The sequence below is a fragment of the Hetaerina americana genome, unplaced genomic scaffold (assembly GCF_022747635.1).
Source record: "Hetaerina americana unplaced genomic scaffold, ioHetAmer1.1.p SCAF_120, whole genome shotgun sequence".
Classification (NCBI taxonomy): Eukaryota; Metazoa; Arthropoda; class Insecta; order Odonata; family Calopterygidae; genus Hetaerina; species Hetaerina americana.
The window spans coordinates 572,421-592,772 of record NW_027286293.1 but is presented as its reverse complement, the minus strand read 5'-3'; the positions used below and the strand labels follow the sequence as shown (position 1 = coordinate 592,772).

At 41.1% G+C, this 20,352-nt stretch overlaps 1 protein-coding gene across 1 annotated transcript in view; it reads left to right on the top strand.

The window, feature by feature from the left end:
• Positions 1 to 20,352, top strand: part of LOC139685924 (uncharacterized) — a 132,590-nt gene that overhangs the window by 91,655 nt on the left and 20,583 nt on the right. Inside the window, exons 4-5 of the mRNA XM_071583055.1 lie at positions 4,676 to 5,231; positions 16,436 to 16,639. Of these exons, the coding sequence (XP_071439156.1) occupies positions 4,676 to 5,231; positions 16,436 to 16,639 (760 nt within the window). The remainder of the gene's footprint in view (positions 1 to 4,675; positions 5,232 to 16,435; positions 16,640 to 20,352) is intronic.

Genomic DNA, 20,352 nt, shown 5'->3' with positions numbered 1-20,352 from the left:
GGAACCACGAATGAAAAAGCAATCTTCTGTTTTTTTGGTGGGTCTAATAATATTTCGAGGAGTTTTACGCTGGGATTTTTCGCATTTTTATTTTTTTATTCGGCTCATGATTCCGCGGACGATCCAGGAAAAAGTTTGAAGAGTTTCTCGTAAACTCCGCATTATCGCATAACGTTTTTTTAAATATTGTCCTCTTCTTAATGTGCCGTACATACCCATCTGGTGGCACCGCGGAATGATCGATGCTGGAAAAGCGGAAAAGTTCAGAGCTCTACCAGTCGAGAATGGGCTTGTAAGGCGTCAGGAGTATGTTGCTTTCACTCAAACAGCGAATCCCATTCCATGGGAAATACTGAAGAAATGCCTGCCATTTGAATTAATTAGATGGCTGCCACTCCCGTGAGCCTTATTCAAAGGTCGTGGGCTACATATCTCCGTGGATATAGGTGTAATGTCCATGCGGATGGTTAGGCCCGTTGAAAACTTGGAGTCTATGCAAAAAGCGTCTTATCAATATCCCAGCGAACCCAAGGTCATAAGAAAACCGCCAATTGAAAGACGTATCGACCCCTTTATGCATAGTTATGCGCTCAAGTTGAATCAATGAACATAAATATCTTGGTTACTTTTTATTTGGTCATAGCTACTCCACTAGCGAGTTATGATTCGCTTTCAATCACAGTTTTCTTATTGTCAAAATACGAGCATCTCGTAGCATTTTCGTATGGTCAAGAAATGACGTCTTAGGTTTTTGCTATTGGAACTATTTCACGTGATCAATTCTTTTGTAGAACACGATAGTGCTAAAATAAATAGCGGTAATTGGTAGATAGGCCGGACACATCCTTAAAACCTAGTACATTTTTAACAAAATTTGATTTTTATTTGTATGGGTGTAGTTCATTTTATTAATGAAAAAAAAAGTTGAGTGCTTAACACGAAAAGCCATGGTTTTCTGGATTTTGACTAACCTGATTATTCTAGTGAATTTCTTGGTTCGTCAATCACAATTCCATGCTTACTGGACAAGTCCATCGTAGTTCGTATCGCCGTAAATATCCCTCTCGACTCATTAGTCAAGGAGTCTGCCGGCTGGGAAACTAGGGACACATTTGGAAAACTCGAGAAGTTTGGTTGGTGCTCGGAAAAAGTCAGTTTGACACATTTGACGTAAAAAAATTCTCCGCTTGTCATTTTGGAATGTCTAATAATTTCATGACAAAGTAGAGAAGCGAAATGACGACGACCACGGTGTTGAGGCCAAATTGGAACCAGAGGTGGGCGCGGTTGTAGTCTTTCTTCATATCTGCGATGCACAACCTTTCATTCATCACAGATATTTTCCGAGCTGGCCGGATCAGGAAAGTTGTAGTAAATATAGAAATTAATTGTTGTATTTCCATTATTTTTTTGACTATTACGTACACTCTCAGATAGAGAAGCCCACTGAGAAACAGGTTTTGAAACTAAATTTAACGACAAATTTAAGTTTTAATAAATGATTTAAGTGCTAATAAGGAAGTACAGTGTTATACTTCAGTTTTCATGTACTTTTAAAAATCTGCATCGGTGGTTGTGGGCCGTATTAAAAACAGTGGCGGGCCGCGGGTTGGAATGCGACAACATATCGCAGGTTACATTCTGGATCGATTTGGAATCGGACGATGTGAAAGCATTCGGTAGGATCTAATTACCTTGAGTGCGAGAAGGGGATTGGGTAGAGGATGGATGATCACGATGCATTTTAGGGGGTGCTGTCACAAGTACATCGGATCGACATCATTAGACAGTTAAAATGTACCGTTTGACGTCGCCTTTGGAAATATAAATTCGTTCATGCTGAATTTGGGCGTGCGAAGTTAACATTTTAAATATATACGTGAAACATCCTGAAACTAGGATTATAATTATTTTGTCAATCACAATTTGTATTGGTGAAACTAATAAGAGAATGCTCGGTGAAGTCCTGTAAAACTTGCGGCTGGAAAAAAACGGAATGAAAATGAATTCTTGGAATCGGAACTCAAAACGATTGGGAGCGAATTTTGTCGATACGTCACATCGGAAATACAAACAGCGCCAGAATTAGACACCCGGACTTACAAGCTTAGTTGGAATACTGAAATGAGGAGTTCTATATTTAAATTAGTGGTATTAGTAAAAGGAACTTTCATTCTGCTTTTACCAATCAACCTCTTATGATATCAGAATAATTGGTGGTGCTCTGCGATCATTTTTATGTGCGCTGCGCGGTAATATGACCAAGACGGTTGGTATTTTTCTCCCCTGTACATAACCAAAGTTGATAATTATTAAACCTATCAAGATTAATCAACATTCAAAAGTTAATTTTATCCACATTCTCGCGTTTTATTCGTGGATTACTTAAATATCTAACTAGTATACATTTATACTCGTTCTATTTTTAGGTAAACAAGCCACCCAAATTTCATTTGATATATAGGTGATATTTCCTCAGATCTTTCCAGTTCTCGGCTACAATATCTGCTGAAATAGGTTGCTCATTTACTTACGAGGTATCGTATCTTAGTTCATGCATTTTTGTCATGACGACGAAACTTGTACGTGGGCGTGGATTGTCTTGATAAACTATTACTTTCTTCCTTGCCAAACCTGTTCTTTTTTCATGTATCTTTTGTTGTAGTTGGTCAAAGAGGTTACCGTTGTATTTTCCAGTGATAGTTATACCAATGGGAAGATAATTTATGAGCATAATCCCTTTCGCATCCCAGAAAATTGAAGCCATCACATTCCCGGCCGACCTTAACTTGCCTTTGCTTTCTTTGGTGGTGGTGAATCAACACGTTTCCGCTGCTTTGGCTGCTGTTTTGTCTCTGGGCTATAGTAGTGGATCCAAGTTTTATCTGTGGTCACAATCCGACGCAGAAAATCTGTTAATTGCTCTTAGAACGGGTCAAACATATTCGGAAATTTCCGTCCTGGTTCGTTTGTGATCCTGCGTCGAGAGACGCGGCACCCATCTAGCAGATTATTTTCTCGTATCCAATTCCTGTGTTATATTGTGATATGCCTGTTCAGGTGACATCCCTACAGCGTCAGCGATTTCTCGCACTTCGTCGGCGATCCTCTCTGACTATTTTATGCTCATTTCCAATAATTTCTGGGGTAGTGGCACATTTTGGCCGACCACTACGCGGATCACCATCGAAGCTGTCCCGACCAAACTTAACACTCATTTGTCCGCTGGGTAATATTTGAATATGCAGAGCAGTCACCCAGAGTGTTCTGGGAGTCGGCATGAATGTCCTTTGCTTTCATACCTTTCCTCACGAAGTATTTAATCACTGCTCCAATATCAATTTTTTCCATATTCACAAATCACTACACGGGAGCAAGAGCAGAGAGGCGTGCGCACCACAGATCTCTTCCCAGAGCACTGAAGCGTTACGTTTCACTCATTAAGTGTTACCACGCGGGATTCTGGTTGCGCTAGCTAGTTGTCTGGCTGACTACGGGCGATGATTCCGGGAACCTTTCAAACTACCCCCTTACTACTCTTTTAATTTATTTTTCTTGCCCATACCGTAATTTTATTTCATTATCTAGGTGTAGTTAGAACGGTGCTGATGAAAGATTGCAAGTTTGTGCGACGCGTTTATGTACGTTTTATTTTCCTTCCTGCCCTATGCCTTTCGCAGCGTGGGGCTTTCATTCTCGTTGCAGGTAGAAGACCTGCCAGTGAGTGTACTTCGTTCAGGACTTCCTCCGCGATTTGTGCAACCTGTTCCACTCGACGTTTTTCAAGATCATATTAGTCCCAAATTTCACATGGAATGTCTTCGTCTCGTGCATAGTTGTTTCTGCCAATATCCATAGGCAGGGGATGGCGGCTCCTCTCGCTTCTTAGCTCGAATGTAATAGTCAGCACACGCGCCTTCTGCAAAATCAGTTTCATTGTAGATCTGAATTTGGAACCTTTTTCACGAGGAGGACCAAATATAGTGCAGGGATAGCTGGAGATGGGGGTGAATGGGACTCGCGCCCCCTTGAAGAAAAGAAGGTAAAATCGCTTGTCATAAAAATGTGGGAGAAATCTCAGAGGACAAATTTATGTCATGCACTAATTTTTTTACCATTTTTTTGATTTTGAAGTAACCTTTTGGGAGAGAATTTCCCGAAAATCGTTTATTATTACTGACAGATGTCTTTTCATTCGCGTATCCCAAATGGTTACAACATAATAAATTTTCAACTACTTCCCTATAACGTAAAAACATTCTGCTTCTTTATCTCACTTTCTGGAATAAATATTTTTTTGGTAAAGAAGTATTAAGATAGGGATAACAACTGAGGGAATCAACCGAAGAAATTTACCCAAAATATAGTCTCGGATGAGCGAACTTGCCTTGCTCCGGGGAGCATTAAATGCTTGTAATTAACACGGTGTCATTCAAGTGGTCTTTCGAGAGTGACGCAGCAGCATCCTCCTCCTACGCGAGTGGTCTCATCTCGATGCTTGACGTCTCTCTTCTCTTTTTCGAGACTTGAAGACTCGAGGCTTGGGGTAACAGTGATGGGATTGCACGATTTTTAGTCAATTATAGTTTCTCCCGCGACATGCAATTCGCTTCGGTCGCGGGGCGAGCGCAGAGACCCTGTCAGCCCACTGAGTCGGTCACCTCCTCTTTTGCAGACGGCGTCGTGGTGACCGAGTCCATCATCGAGAACAAGGAGAAGACGAAGAACTACTGGGAGGAGATAATGCTGGCGGCTGCCGCTTCAGGAAGCAGTCCCCCGAGGGTGGCCCCCAGGGCCGAGGTCGAGGCGGCCGAGGCGGCCGAGGTGGGCGAGGCGGGGGCGGCGGAGGTGGGCGGTGGGGAGGAGGAGCCCTCGCCCCCGGCGGCCACCGGCCCCAAGATCGTGGAGACGGTGGCCAAGCGGCCCGAGGGCGAGGAGGAGGGGGCGGCCGAGGAGGAGGGGGGCGGCCGGCGGGTGGCGGCGTGGACGCGCTCGGAGACGCCGGCCGAACTGAAGATAGCGATGGAACTGCGCGAGATGCGGGAGCGGGAGGAGGAGCTGCGGCGGCTGAGGCAAGAGCTGGGGCGGGGGGGCGGGGGCGAGGAGGGCGGGGGCGAGGAGGGGGCGGGCCGGGACGATTCCGCGCTGCACTCCATCCCCACCACGGACGAGGGTAACTGCTCGGAGAGTGGAGCTGATGAGAAGGAGGGCTCGGAGGGCAAGGGCCGCAAGTAAGTGGACGTTCCCATCTCCAAGAGAGAGAGCGGCGGAGAAGTTAATTTAATGACTCTTAAATGACGGAAAATTACCACTATAAATTCCCAAGTTTTCAGGGTTATAAGGTATGTTTTTGTATTTTTTCTCTAAATTGAAATATCAAATTTATTAGCTATTAAAATGTTAGAATTCAAAAAGCCACCCGACGCATTTTCTTTTACGCTACCTAGAAAGTTTTACTAGTGAGCAAAGATATGAACTAAATAGCAACCGGAGAAATTCAGTAGAAATATAGAAATACGGACGATGCTTGAGAAAAGCCGAATAGATGGCGAGATGGCCTTCGAAATAACCACGGGGGGAGAAAATTGTAAGTAAGCATTAAGATCTCATCCGTGGCAGCTGTGAGACGAAGTCAGTTTTTCCGACTGACTTTATTTTTATGCTTAATAATTTAATTAAATTATTTCGTGGTCGTGGTAGTCCAAGGGTAGAGCGTTTGACTACTGACTGGAGGGCCCGGGTTCGATTCCCGGTCAAGCCTCTCCGGGCAGCTACAGCTCCACCCAAGCGGTGTAATTTCTCGGGTACCAGACCTTCCTGGGAAGCCATAACCGGCACACGGAAAGGATCTGGTCCCCCTACCCTTTTAATATGTAAATTTCACATAGAAGACTTAATAGTGGGTGAACTCTACGACCACCTACCAAACCGACATTCGGGTTGATTACTGTATTTATGGTTTATTTTATTCAAATAAGTAAAATTTATTATTATAAAATATAAATGCTTATTAAATTATTATTTATGTGGCATTTTAATGATTGTGCAACAGATAATAATGAAACTAATTTCTATTTAAAGAAGTTTAAATGACGTTTCAGGTATTTTAATATCCACTTTCAAAAATTATTTATACGAAGAAGTAGTAATGCGTGGTATCGTCTTGAGAAAACTGCCACAGACCGAGGTTTATGGCGTTGCCTCGAATCCCTAAAACGCTAAACTCCTCACGTAATATTTCACTTAAAATTCTTCTATGAGAACTATAAATTCAGCTCTTAAACGATTTATTTTGCAACTTCAAATGACAAAACATCCTGTGCTTGCTTGTCAAAACATAAAATTGAAAATATCCTTTTTCTAATGAAGTATTGTTAGTAATCTGAAATGGTCGCAAGAGTTATTTTTTCTGAGTATTAACACACAGTGATAGTTAATAAAAAGCAACATGTCTGGTATGAAAACTTTCATGGAAATCAGATGCGATATAAGCTGTTCTTTTTTCCTGCCATTTCCTTGAACGCCTATCAGCCTAATGAAACGACTCAGATCAGAGTAAAATGTTATTCAACTTCCGAGGCTGTTGTGGAAGCCCTGGAAAGAAACTTGCGTTTCTTGACACAATGCTGCTGGCACACATTCGGCGAAACCTTCACGTTTCTGCTCGTTCGGCATCGTTGGTAATAGCTACCAACTTTTTCACGCAAGTACGCATTTACATTACCCAAGGCAAATACGCTTTGTTGGTGGGGCGTGACAACAGCTCTACCGAAACTGTACCTACTTTTTATCACGCGCGAAAGTAAAAAAATATATTTTCTGAAATTTTGGTCGAATTGTTTTATATTTTTTTAATAGAAGGAGACCGTTAATGCTAATTTTTTAACGTGAGCGTACTTCATACTGTCACGTTAATGTTTCAGCCATTTAAAAGTAATAATATTAAAGGAGTACAGGGTTTCCACTTATCTGGAACAAATGGAAAGGTCAGGAATATTTATTTGGATATGGGATCCCGAGATAGTTCGAGGAATCTGGGAAAGAAAACACGGAACAAATTGCTCTAGATTTGTTTCCTATATCCTTCGCGAAGGAATAGATACGGTGCAAAACATATCTAGTGTTGAGTAGGTTTTTTTTTTAGCATATGCGGAAGAGTTCTCGCTAATTTGTTATGAATATCAAAAAAGACTACCCTGCACTAATCTCTCTAAACGCAAGTAGAAATTGGCAAGTGAAATTGGTTCTTAATCTTTTATTGCCACTATGGATAAAAAGATTTCATTTTTAGTTTTAAGTTTGAAATATTTTGTTAATGCGTTTTTGAATTGATCGGTTGCCTTATCTTTCCTTTTTTAAAAACATTGTGGAGGTCTCTTCATGTGAAGTCGTCTATCAAATCTGGTGAGGAGAATTCGTTTCCTAAGAATGTCAAATCATGTGTAGGGCCAGTTAATAATAATAGGAATGGGAAATGCGCTTCCTGCCAATAGTTGGACGTTAAATGCACACCCTGAGGTTAAAAATGCCTAAGGAATGCAAAAAAAAACGGTGGAAATGAAAGAACTGCTGATAAATAAACTACGGCGGAAGAAAGCGGTTGTCTAATTAAGGGGAAAATCACCATAGTTGTTCATGCACCTATTACCAATATAAGGAATTGTAAATATTCACCTTTGAAACAGTAACGTTTTATGAAGCACTGACTAAATATTGAATGGAAAAATTATTTCAGCATATTTGGTCTTATTAACCCTACAATTTTCGCAGATTATGCCGGGAGTACGGAAAATGGATAAATCAGTATTAATGAAAAATTAAACTTAATACAGTTTTCCACTGAATAAATCAGCTATACGACGCCCGTTTTGGCTCACTGAGCCATCACAAAGCCTTCCTTCAAGGCCTTTCATCTTTTACATAATGAGGGTTCAGAGATCCGATATCATTACTCGAAATAAAAAATGTCGAGGTGAAGCGCTTAGCAGTAAACTTTTTATTTAGTGGAAAATAACACTATACAATTTTTCATGATGGACTCCTTCCACCATATCAAGCTTCAAAATGTGAATCTTCAGTCGGAAACAATCGGGTGCATTAAGTTCATGATTCTGTCCAGTCACATTTTACGAATATGGGTTTGGGAAGACATTTTTATTTTGGTCTGGAAAAGTCAGAGAATGATAAAATCAGAAGTAAGTGATAACTCTGAAGTACTCGCGTCCCGTGGGGGATGTCTCAAACAATTGACTTCCTGAGATAACATATATCTCGTGTTACCTAAAATAAAAAAATCCCCTCCCAAAAAACTTGGTGATTACCCTCACAATGGGTACGTGTGTTCCCTTCTGGGAAGAAAACTCGAGAATTGACGATGTAATTCCGTGCGTTATTATGTATTAACGGTCTTAGTATTTCCCTTGTTGACAACCAGTAGAGTGGTGACATGTGTGGTTTAAATTGGACAGAAGAGAAGGAAACCCAAGATAAAGTGTGTGCTCCGAAAGTAATGCAATTGAATTTCTCGCGCCGCTCCCATTGATCGGAGTGGAATCGAACCACTTGGTGGAGTAGGTGGGGAAGGGGACGCTAAGCTTTGTCGCCAAATCCGTCTCAGTGCTCTCCAAGTTGTGGAAGCAGTAGGAAATCTCTGCGGGCCGACCGTGCCACGAAAAAAATGGAATCGACGATCGAGCAAAGTTACGCGAATATTAAATTTTGTGCTAAACTGAAAAAAATATCTTGAGGGGACTAAAAAATGCTTCGCGAGGCTTACGGAGACTCTGCTCTATCCTACTCACAAGTTTTAAGGTTGTTAAAGGCCTTTAAGGAGGACCGGGAAGAGGTTCACGACGAGCGACGCTCTGGGCGGCCGTCAACCAGCAAAACCGACAACAATGTGGCTCGTGTTCGACAATTGTTGGACTATGACCGTCGATTGAGTATCACGATGGTTGCCAATGAACTGAACTTGTCTACTGTTGCGTTTCGTATTGCTACATCTTAAAAGGGTCATCAGGACGAGAAAAGACATTTCCGCTACCTGGAAACTCCATCACGGCAACGCGCCTTGCCACAACGCGTTACTGGTCCTCGAGTTCCTGCCCAAACACCAGGTGCCAACGCTGCCCCATCCCCCCTCTAGTCTTGACGTCGTCCCAGTGGACTTCTTTTTGTTCCCTTGAATTGAGACAGCCCTGAAAGGAAACCGTTTTTCATCCATAGAAGGAATCCAATCAGCCGTAACGAAGACCTAGGGAGAGGTACCGAAGACGCCTTCCAGGGCGCGTACCTGTCATGGCAGAGTCGCTGGAAAAAATATGTAGAGGCCCAAGGACGGTACTTTGAAGAATTTTAAGTGTTTGTGCAAATCTGCTCGATAAAATACTTGAAAAATAATTGCTTTACTTCTGAAACGCACCCTATATTCCCGTTTCTGGAAATCATTGCCACTCTCCGTGTAGCTAGCGACTTTCCAAAAAATGTTTTTCTTAAGATTTTTTCCCGAGACTGCCCTTAAAATGTCATCTAAAATATGCCACGTAAATGATTTACGATCGGCCACCGTTGATCATCTTTTCTTTCTGACGTGTTCACTTGCGAAACAGTGCTTACTTTTACCCTCCTATTAAGTTGCCCACGAAGTGAGCAAATGCTGTCAAATATTAATACACAATGAACCCACTCGCTCAAAATGGCAATTCCTGATCATTTCCTTTTCAATCAGGTATAGTAAGATCCTGTCGAATCATGTCACCAGTTTACTTATCAAATAATTTCGTGGAGAGATATGCAAGATCAAGTTCAGACGACAGTAATGATGCGAAGACAAGTGGCTTGCACGAAGAGGATCCCGTAACAGGGCAAAGAGAATTCGGTACGTGGAAAAATTCGTAGATGTACTGCGCGCGTCACTCTTTGGATCGCAGAAATTGACTAGAGGGAATGCAGAATATAAACTTTCGGAATATATTAATGGGAAAAACGGATTAAAAGCTTAGAGAATAAATGAATGGGTAGATTGAGAAATAATGAAGTATAGAGATTAGGTGGGAGAGGAAAAGTTCGAAGGGGTCGCCATATTTAATAGAACCAGATGTATGGGGCACAACTTGAGAGACGGTGGGTGTATCAGGAGCGTAATGGAAGGGAAAACGGAAGGCAAGGCCGCTCGCGGATACAGGAAAATTACTCGGAGACGATCTAGAGGGAAGGCTGAGAGGAATGGCGGGAGGATAATTATCCCTGGGAAAGGAAGTGCGGGGGGCTTGCAGTCAACTCCTTTGCTGGTCGAAGGAATCTCGATGGTTTGCAAATTCAGTACAGAAGCCGTCGGTGAGGAATTCGGTGAGGCTTGGCATGCATTACGGCGAAGGTTCAAATAGCCCCCCCCCCCCCGACCTCATTCCCCCTATGCCCCGTTGGGCGGGAAGCGGGAGCTTGGAGCAAATTGTTATCTGTTAGACTTAGAAGGCGGCAATCAGTAGGAATGTCGTGAGGATTGGCTGGTTGAAATTTGAGGGTGAGGGATGAAAGAAAGAGGGAAGCTGCCTCATGAATCACTGACTTCCCTTTCCCTTCCACCCCTTCTCCTCATTTAAAACGCATATCATTTTCTGGCAACACACAATCTCGGCATTTTTTAAAAAGGAACGTATCATAAATTAATAATAATGTATCTGAAAAAATGGAAGAAACTTAGGGAAACTGGCTGAACCTTCAGCAAAGTCCGCTGAGATGCATCGTAGCGCTAGAAAGTTCACGGTTGAAGAATAATTCGCGAGGAGCGGGATTCGAAACCAGATCTCTCGATATCCGGCCGAGTGATATCGCCGGTTCAGCAACTGAGGCGTCCTCCAAGCTCGCCGGAGGACGCCTCAGTTGCTGAACTGGCGAAACTCGGTTCTCTCGCTGGTTTAACTGGCTGAAGCACTGGGTCGGAAATCGACAGACCCTAGTTCAAATCCCGCTCCTGCATGTTCTTCCCCTGTAGAATTTCTCGAATCTAAAATTTACGAGCGCCAAGCATCCAGGGGCTAGGGATGTGATGGTTCTTCCTCACCTCCAAGCTATGAGATGCTTCCGTGCTGCCCTTTCCGGGAGTAGAGCAACTCGCGGTCAACGACATGGTGGTCTTGAGCTTGGGAATTAATTTCCTCCGCCGATGGCAGCGCCGCCAACCGTAGTGGTTGGCGGAGTGGTATGAGCGGTCACACGCACTAATTGGAAATTACATTCTCACGAAGTCCAAATTAGAAAGTGTGGCGAGAGCATCGCGCATCTCTCGGGTCTCTATCAGCAGAGAAACGTTGAGAGAATGCATTCTGTAAACGGTCTGAGTGTATCAACAAATTAAAACAACTCCACCTTCTTAGCAGGCCGTCTCAGATTTATTGTAGTTAATTATTGCGAGATATAGTAGTATATAGATAGAGTATATAGAGTATATAGTTATTGCGAGAGTAATCCTTGCGTAATAGGCGACTCAGATTTATTGTAGTTAAAATGCGTGCATTTTTCCAGCTGCTTCCTTGCATGCTACAAGAAAACCTTCCGTCTTCGTTCACGGGGACAGCTCAAACAGAGGCACCGATAAGGATGGAAAGGAGAGATTTTCAGCGTTTCCCATCAGAGGCTATCGGCGTGTGTATCATCCATATATTGGTATTTTATTTCATTTCAAATTACGAAAGTTGACAAAAATCAGGGCTGGAGTGGGTCGAAATTACAATCAAAAGAGATGTCATCAGACTGCCATTGTCTATTTTACAATGCCAACTCCAGCACTAGTATATTCTTCTTTGTTGGTAAAAGTCGTCTGGACAAAATTTCAATGCAACGCTGTTCCCTTTTGACCATCCTGCATTTATCGACAATGGGGAGGCTTAAAAATTGTCTATTTGAATATTATTTCTGATGTGTGGTGACGAAAACCGCTGTTGGAGGATAAATGTGTTCCTGGAGGTAGTTTTGGAAACATTTTCGCTGGGAAAAATCATAAGATTTCATGGAAAATGAAAAAAATCAAAGCAATTAGGAAGATAGAAGGCTTATACTTTGGCGGCACAGAACTCGTTTAATCTTGATGGGGAAATATCACCATGTTTTCCCAATGGAGGAGGAATACATATATTATCCCTGCAATGTCTCCGTATGCGTATGTAGTATATACGAGCGAATGAATGCAGTAATTGTTAGAGATGCCCTTGCTTCATAAAGCATAACCAGGAGTATGCATAGTTGGTAGCTTTAAATTCATTGCACAAAATTCATTTCCTATCCATTTTCACGGTAACCTAAACATTAAGTTCACTTTCCTATAGTTTTAAAATATATTAGATACGGAGAGCGAAGAAAAGTATAATTAAGTATTATAGGCCAAGGTGCTCCAGGAGAGTAATGAAAATAGAATAGTTGTACGTGCATGATAACTTACGAAACCGAAAGCCTTCGGTAAGCTGCTTGTAGAATGGAGTGTATGAAGGGCACAAGAAGCCTCGGTAGTTGGCTGGAAACCGCGATGGAAGGAATATTAAAAATAAGGAAACAGAGGAAGGGCAAAGACGAATTATCCTCGCAATCAACGCAACTTAAACGCTTTACATGGTTTCCTTTTTACTGGTTTACACATTCAACCCCCGCTTTGCACCGGCCTGAACAACCTTGCTTCCCCCCCTCTCACACCCTTCGACATTTTCAATGTAGCTTCCGTTTACTTCCTCCCAACGTGCTCTTCGGTTGCCTTCCTCCGTGTCAATGTACTCCTTCCCATCCCTCTCCACAGACCCGCACCTAAAAAGCATCCATCCACCTTCATTCTACTCCCTCGCATGTCACGCAAGGGACGCTACGTAGGTACACTCAAACCTCAGAGCTATTTCCACTTCTTTGTGAAAACTTGTTCCACGCAACCCCCTAATTCGTTTACCACCATGATCATTTCCTTCAAAAACTATTGTACATCCAAGGAAGCATTTTACCGGCTCTTAATTTTTGCCGTCCAAATTTAATGCTTGACTTAACTCCCCTGCCTCTGGTGTATCCTTAATATTTTCCTTCCTTATATCTTAATCTCCTAGGTTTATCATATATCCCATAACATGCTATGACATGGTTCAAATGCCTTAGCTGACGGGAAACATTATCGTATGCTTACTTTTTCTAGAGTATATCAAATTTTCGTTGCTAATTTTACACTGTAAAATAATTCCGAAATGCTGGATATTATATGTGGCGTATTTTATTTACTTCAGAGTCTATACTAATAGCCTTTAAGTAGAATTAAATGTCACGATACTTATTATTTTCGCGGGTAAGAAACTCGTTCGAGCATTCTTATGTGAGCCTTACGCCGATGGGCTTGGTTGAGGTGTCTCGGATTAGCACCTCACCTATTGATAGAACCAATCTTCGTGTTTATTACTCTCGTTTTTAAAAAGCATGTTGATCTGAAGATTGTGTTCATGCAACGTAAATAGATATTTTGTCGGTCAATACTTAGAAAAGCTCAATTCCTAAGAAGACCGCGGCATGTGTAGGCGTTTTTGCACGCTACATCAAATACCTATCCTCGAGTGATACATGACTGCTAGTAATTAATGCTATTTCGCTCTCCGAACCACTCTTCCTTAAGTCGAGGACATCATCCAACACCACCTGCCGAAGATTCACTTTTGGGTGTGTCTAGCATTCGTTTTATATGATCTGGATATTCCCGGGCGTTAACCGTTTATCAGTGAACGGCTTACTATATATTATCTTTACCGCACCAGTTCGACCTCATAGGAGAGTCTAATGCTGTCAACGTAGTTCACTCGTGCTGAAAAAATACAGATTTATGAAAAAATCCCCTCTTGTGAATGGCTTACGTAATGCACTGGCTACGTATCCACTAAATGATGCGGAAAGTGTTCCGCATATTACTCCTTGCCTTTCAGTGCGTTTTTGATGGGCTTGCGAAAGTCCTAAGCTAGCTTCCTTCGCTTCCTTTCTCGGAAGTGTTCTTTGTTGCTTGGCCGTTGCCGTTGGGAGATCGCATTGAATAAGTAGCGCTGCTGAGCAAAGTCGACCAGCTAACGTTGGTCGACTTACTTTCTTCGAGCTGTCTTGCGTTATTATGTCTGAGTAATAAAAATCAGAGATATCCGTCTGAAAGTAAACACATATTCGTAAGCAAGAAGGCGTGTTGAAATAGCCATATTTGTCGTGTGTTTATGGGAAGCTTAAGACGGGAAGCGAGTCCACGTCACCTGCATTATTTTCTTGCAAACTTCTGGAGAATACATATAATTGAAGTGATGTCACATCTTCCTGGAGTGTCGTCGTGAAGTGTTTTACAAGCAGAGACGAATGTTCACTAACAAGTTGATCTTGTGAAACGTAGCAAGATCTGTGTCTTCGTTACCATGCAAAATCTAGTGAAACAAAAACAGGTGAATGAGATTGCCGTAAAATTTTAAATTAATTAGACACACTCTTCCCAGAATCCGGAGATTTACAGTTATAAAACGGTACTAGGAATCATTTGCCCAAAGGATTTGCGAAAACGCTACATTAGACACTCCTATTCCAAGAAATGGTTCGATGAATTTGTCCAAAGTGCCATACCATACTTCCTTGTAGTACTATGTTAGTATGTAGATGTAGGTTCGAGTAAAATTGGCGGATGTCTAAAGCGGAGGGCACAAGGAAATAGTGAACTGACGGATTGACGGAAATGAGTGCAGAGAAGATGGGATTTAATTTTTTCTTGAATCTGAGAAAATACATCGTCTTAAATGAAAACGGATAAGTATTTGAATTGTGCGGAGAGCACCTGGCAGATGTGCTAAAATATGAACTATGGTACTAGGGTGTGTCTAATGTTATTAGGCGTGACTTTGTTCGTCCATAGACTGTCATAAAAACATGTGGTTACGCTTGGAAGTGCATCAACTATTCTCCTTCCTGGTGAGCGGAAACATTATCCGAATCTGGGGAAGGGGTGTACATGTGTTGCAATGCATCAAAGCCACTTATTCAAGAGTGGTAGTTGATCCAGTGCTTTCACTTTTCTAAGCTAATTCTTTTAGCTGACTCTGTTGGAATAATCCTTTATATGCTTACGCTTTATTCTAGCAGTGTTCGATGCGATGGCAACCAACATATAAATATAATCAACACATTATTAGTTGGAACTCGAGGATCTATTGTTGCATATGAGCTAATTGTCGGATTTTCAATATTTATCCGAGGAAGATAATAATGGAGTAATTCCACCTAACCCCAAAGAATGTTTTTAACTAACTTCTAATGGGATCGCAAGTCCATGCTTTAAAAATCCGGCCGCTATCCCGCGCTGAAGATGGATTCGTAAACAATATATTAAAATAAAATTACGTGGACCGCTGAATGTTGAGAATTTCAATTGACACATGAAATAACAGGAGCGGCAATCATCTGGACTAACTCGCCCAGCTTATGGCCAACCGTGTTTAATTTACCACCTGTGGTGGGATGCAGTACGCGATCCTTAACCCGAAATATTTCTCATCGTAATATTCTCACCGCTCCTCTCCTCTCCACTTCTTCCCTACACAATGGTTCCTAATACTATTCCTAGATTTTCTCTCGACCCTCATCCGCTTTCGCCCAACTGCTACGGTAAACTTTTCCTTTCGGTCATTACAATTTTTCTCTAGCCTAGCGTCCTCCGTTAAAGCCACATCCGATCATGAGATGCACGAATTAATTATTGGCTGTTTGATTGATTAATTAATTGTTAAAATATATTTATCTTTGCCAAGATCATGGAGAGGTTGGTATCTTTTCCGCTTGAAGGGCGACAGTAAACATTCGCGGAAAACTGCGATAAGATAACGCGTCGGGTGCAAGGGAAGAACATCTGCCAGCCTGGGAGCATCAGATAGTCGCAGTCGGGGATAAGTTAAAACCCTTCAACAGCAGGACGTTAATAAAAATGGATACTCTTTAATCATTTAGTGTAAACCACAAGCACAGTTATCAACCCAAAGATCGGCTTGGTAACTTACTTTTATAAATTATTTCGCCACTGATCTAATATAGCATTTTGATTACTCCAAATCTTTTTTTTATTACCATTTTTTCACGCATCTTCTCGGAAAATCCAAATAAAACGAATTGTTTATGCAGCAAATCAAAAGTAGCCTTGCTTTATGTGACGCACTATAGGTACAAGCGATGATTGTCAGTTTGACGAGTACCTACCTTCTCGTGTATTGGTTTTTTAAAATCGAATTCAAATATGAGGTTATACGTCATGAATAAAGGCCAACATTAGTATCAATTCGTAAAAAAACTCGTATCATTCAGTTGATATTTATCCAATGCTTTGCATGTTAAATAAGCAAGGCCCTTATTTAATGTTAACTGTACAGCGTTCTCATGAAACACCATGAACTGTTCTTTTTCTCAGCGACACCCTGAGCCCAGATATGGCGTCCCTCGAGATCCCCGCCGAGGATGGCTCCTATGTGCACAGGCGCACACAGTCCATGGACTCCACAAGCTCCGGCCACAGTTCTGCGTCCGGAGGGCAGCGTCCCGGCTCCGAATACCCGCCACGGCGGAGGATAATTGTAAAGCCGTTTACCAACGCTGACGAAGATCAACACTTTAGGTTGGTTATGCTTCCATTCAAAGTTTTGCTACGTAATTTTCAGCGGCTAATTGTCAGCCGGTGTGCGAGTGGCGGGAATGTTACCGTTTGACTGCCAAATGTGTCTGAATGTATTGTGAGAAGAGCAACTCCAAGGGGAGGCGCTAAATGGGGTGGTCGCGGAAAATGTTCTCCTTGGACTTCCAGAGCTTAGCCATTCATAATTTGGAATGGAACAGTTAAAACTTAAAAGCTGCCGCCAAATCGTACTTTCAACCGGGAACACCTTTTAGTGTCGAATCACTATTGGGGGCATATTTTTGGGCGGGCAATCAGCACGGCACACGTTTAAATGCACCCAGATAACGGGGAGAAACAGTCATTCGTCCGACGAATGTTGTCGGAAGTCCACCCCCTCCCCCCAGATACACAGGCAGTGAAGGTCATTTGGTATTACTTCTCATTATTCTAATCTGAGGGCAATGATAGCTCCAGTTGCTGTTACTTGTAGCTTTTATTGCTAGTTGTTCCTCTACACTTAAATTCAGTTTCATCATCAACGAAATATTCTTGTTGCCTCTCAACTCTTATAAGATGTTATTGAATTCATTGTCTTCAAAGAGTTATGATAATTTTTAAGAGCAGGCTTTGATAGCTCCATTGATCTATTGCATTAAACATTGTTGGGGATTATCTGTAATTCTATAAAAATACTTGATATTCCCCAGGTTATACTGGGAGTGTCTTCAGGAAAATTAAAACAATTGCATGAGTTCACTCGTTTTACATGAATCCCAGTGGCCATGACCTTTGTTCCATTGTTACAAGATTTAATCAATAATATTAATCATTCAAAAGTGTTCACATTTGTTTCTCCTCATTCTCATTTTCAGCATGGGACTGATAGCATGAATCAGAAAATCCCTGATATCTTTTACAAATATCACAGATTAGTTTGTAGTTTTCAAGAATTATTTTAATTTTATTCAAGGAAACAGATTAACAGGAAAGGGTTCAATCAAGTAAAGCCTGAGCTCTTTTATCAAGATATTTGTTCAGTGGTAGTTGGGCCATTCTTGGAGCCTTGTTTGACAATGAAACACTGCCGTGTCAGATTTGGCCATGAGTGTGTTCTCATTGTTACACGTAAAATAATCATATTTTTCTATCATCTCGCAATTACTTCCTGTTCTTTATATAGATGTTTTGAATATTTTTCCACGCATTTATGGTAATTTCAATAAGAAAAATTTTGCTCTTACCATTTCAAATTTCAAAGAATTGATCTATGCTCTTTGTTTAAAGAAGTAGTGAAATTTGATTGATCTTTTTCTTCTAAGCGGTAAATTTATTTTGTGGCATCCAGTATTTGACAATTCCACATATATCACCTATTTTTGATTTGTCATGTGTTGGTAAGAATATCTTCCTTATTACCTGCTGGAATTCCATACTTTGGTTGCTTCCATCAATCTCTCCACTTGTCATCTATTCTCCAGTTTTTTCCAAGCGTCATGGGTATAAGTTGGCATTTCATTAATGCAAAATCCTTTGACTGTTAATATCTTCCCCATATAGCTTTTGTTTTTCTACATGCAATAGCATAAATCTACTTATATGTGGATGTAGTCAATTTAAAATGCTTTTCTCTATCCCTGGACATCTTCAATGTGTATATTTTCTTTGCCATCAAATATGTATTCAGAACTCAAATACCTTTTTAGCATTATTTTCTTTTGTTTTCCTAATGTATACCCTTAGAAGTATTTTTCTTTCTTGGCCTTGTGTGGTCCTATTTCTTTCAGTCTTTTATTTCTTGCCGAATTTTAGTCTCCCAAAAATTTTATTTTTATTTCCCTTCACTTTTTTCAGTGGAGTGACATATCCAAATATGATATTGTGTCTTTGGGTTTCAATTTGTAATTTGCTCTTGCAATTTTTATTTCTTGAATTGTCAACGGGAAGCTCTTTGACAAATTCCAAAGAAAAGAAAATTCCATTTGTCAAAGGGAAAACACCATAAGTGTTTAAAGTTGGCTTTAACCTCGTGGACAGTGGCGCCTCGCGCACGACTGCGAATGCCTGTGACATTGTATGTACGGTATTTCGTCATAACATCTAGTTCCTTTAAAAGCTCCAAAATTTCAGAGTTTAAGAGGATGCCTCGGTAGCTTAAGTGGCTAAAGCACTCGACCAGATATTGAGGGATCTGGGTTCGAGTCCCAGTCAAGGTGAATGATTTTTACGCTCTGAAATTGTTGCACGGGGAAGCTCTTTGCTCCACGGAAGCCTTCTTTTGTGTCAATGTCTTCACTCCAGTATTTGAATGATAATGCTGTTCAAATGAGCCCATAGCTGCTATTTTACAAACCTTAATCTCAGGTCCATGTCAATATACTAAAACCTGTTGCCCCACCCCTTTCCTACCAACTGGAATTGCACCTTCATTTAGGGAACTCTCTTTTTATTTGATAATAGAATTTAATGCAAAATATGAAATTGGTCATTAAAAAAGCAGGTCTCTCTTGAGAAATTGTGTAAATGCTCAGGACTTTAAATTTTGAATTGAAAAAACTAGCAATTTTGGCAAAATCTGCAGGCTTATGTGTACTAAGAACACAGAAAACAGGGTGGATTTTATTCTTGAAAATGCTGATTCTTTCATTCCTCTAATTTTTTTCTCTATTTTGACAGTGTGAACAAATAATTATGCAACTTTTAAAGTTAAAACACTTGGCTAGTATAAATAGCTAGAAACTGATTTTTGGATCAATCTCATAAATTTGCACCATCCTTCAGGTTTAAGAAATGTAAATTACCATTGCATAACCTATACTGAGCGATAACAAATAAGCCCATCCCATTTGGCATATTGCAACTTATGGAATCCCTCTTCTTCTATGTGAATTAATTCACCAGAAACTCATTGTTTCATACTAAATTTATTGAATACTTGACTTGACCCACTTTTAGATCCAAATGGGATCTATTTCCCCATGAAATTAAATTTGAAAGAAGATTCATTCATTCCTTGTGAAGGCTTCCACAGTGTGCAGATGTTGAAGACCCAAGTCTTCCGGGATTTACTTGGTCTGTATTTCACGGACAACAGTTTTGCCAGCATCGCAGTTGGTATCTTAAGGCCTGAAGTGATTGATGCTGGTTTTTTTCAGTCTTTTATACCTCTGTTCAGGTGCTCTCTGATTAGCCAATTAATTGAAGATGCCGACTGTAGCACCAGCAAAACTGTTATTTAAAAAATATGGACCAATGTGGAGTAAATCCTGCAAGACTTAGGTCTTCAAGATTCTTTCATGTTTGTCCTTTTTCAGTAAATTTGAAAAAGAGATGGCCAAAATGTCTTGACTTTGCAGGAGGGTAGGTGGTGGTTTCCTATGAGCTTTCACTTCATAGTATACTATAGCTGATAAAATTTGTTGAAAATGTAACAATTAGTTTGTTGCTGTACTGATGACCCCTGGGATCACATCCGCTACTGCTGTGATGAAGACCTGGTGCTCCATCCTCCGGTGGGTGGCCTTTTGGTTGCTGGCTACCAACCCACCCAGTCAGTGAATCTTTGTAGGAGAATGGATCCCTATACTCCATTATCAATGCCCATTGACTGTGTACATCACCAAGTTCACTTGCTTATTTTTCAGCAAATCACACCATCCAGAGGTTGACCCACCAACTAAGTGCACTGTGTGATGTACCTAATAATCATGGTTCCA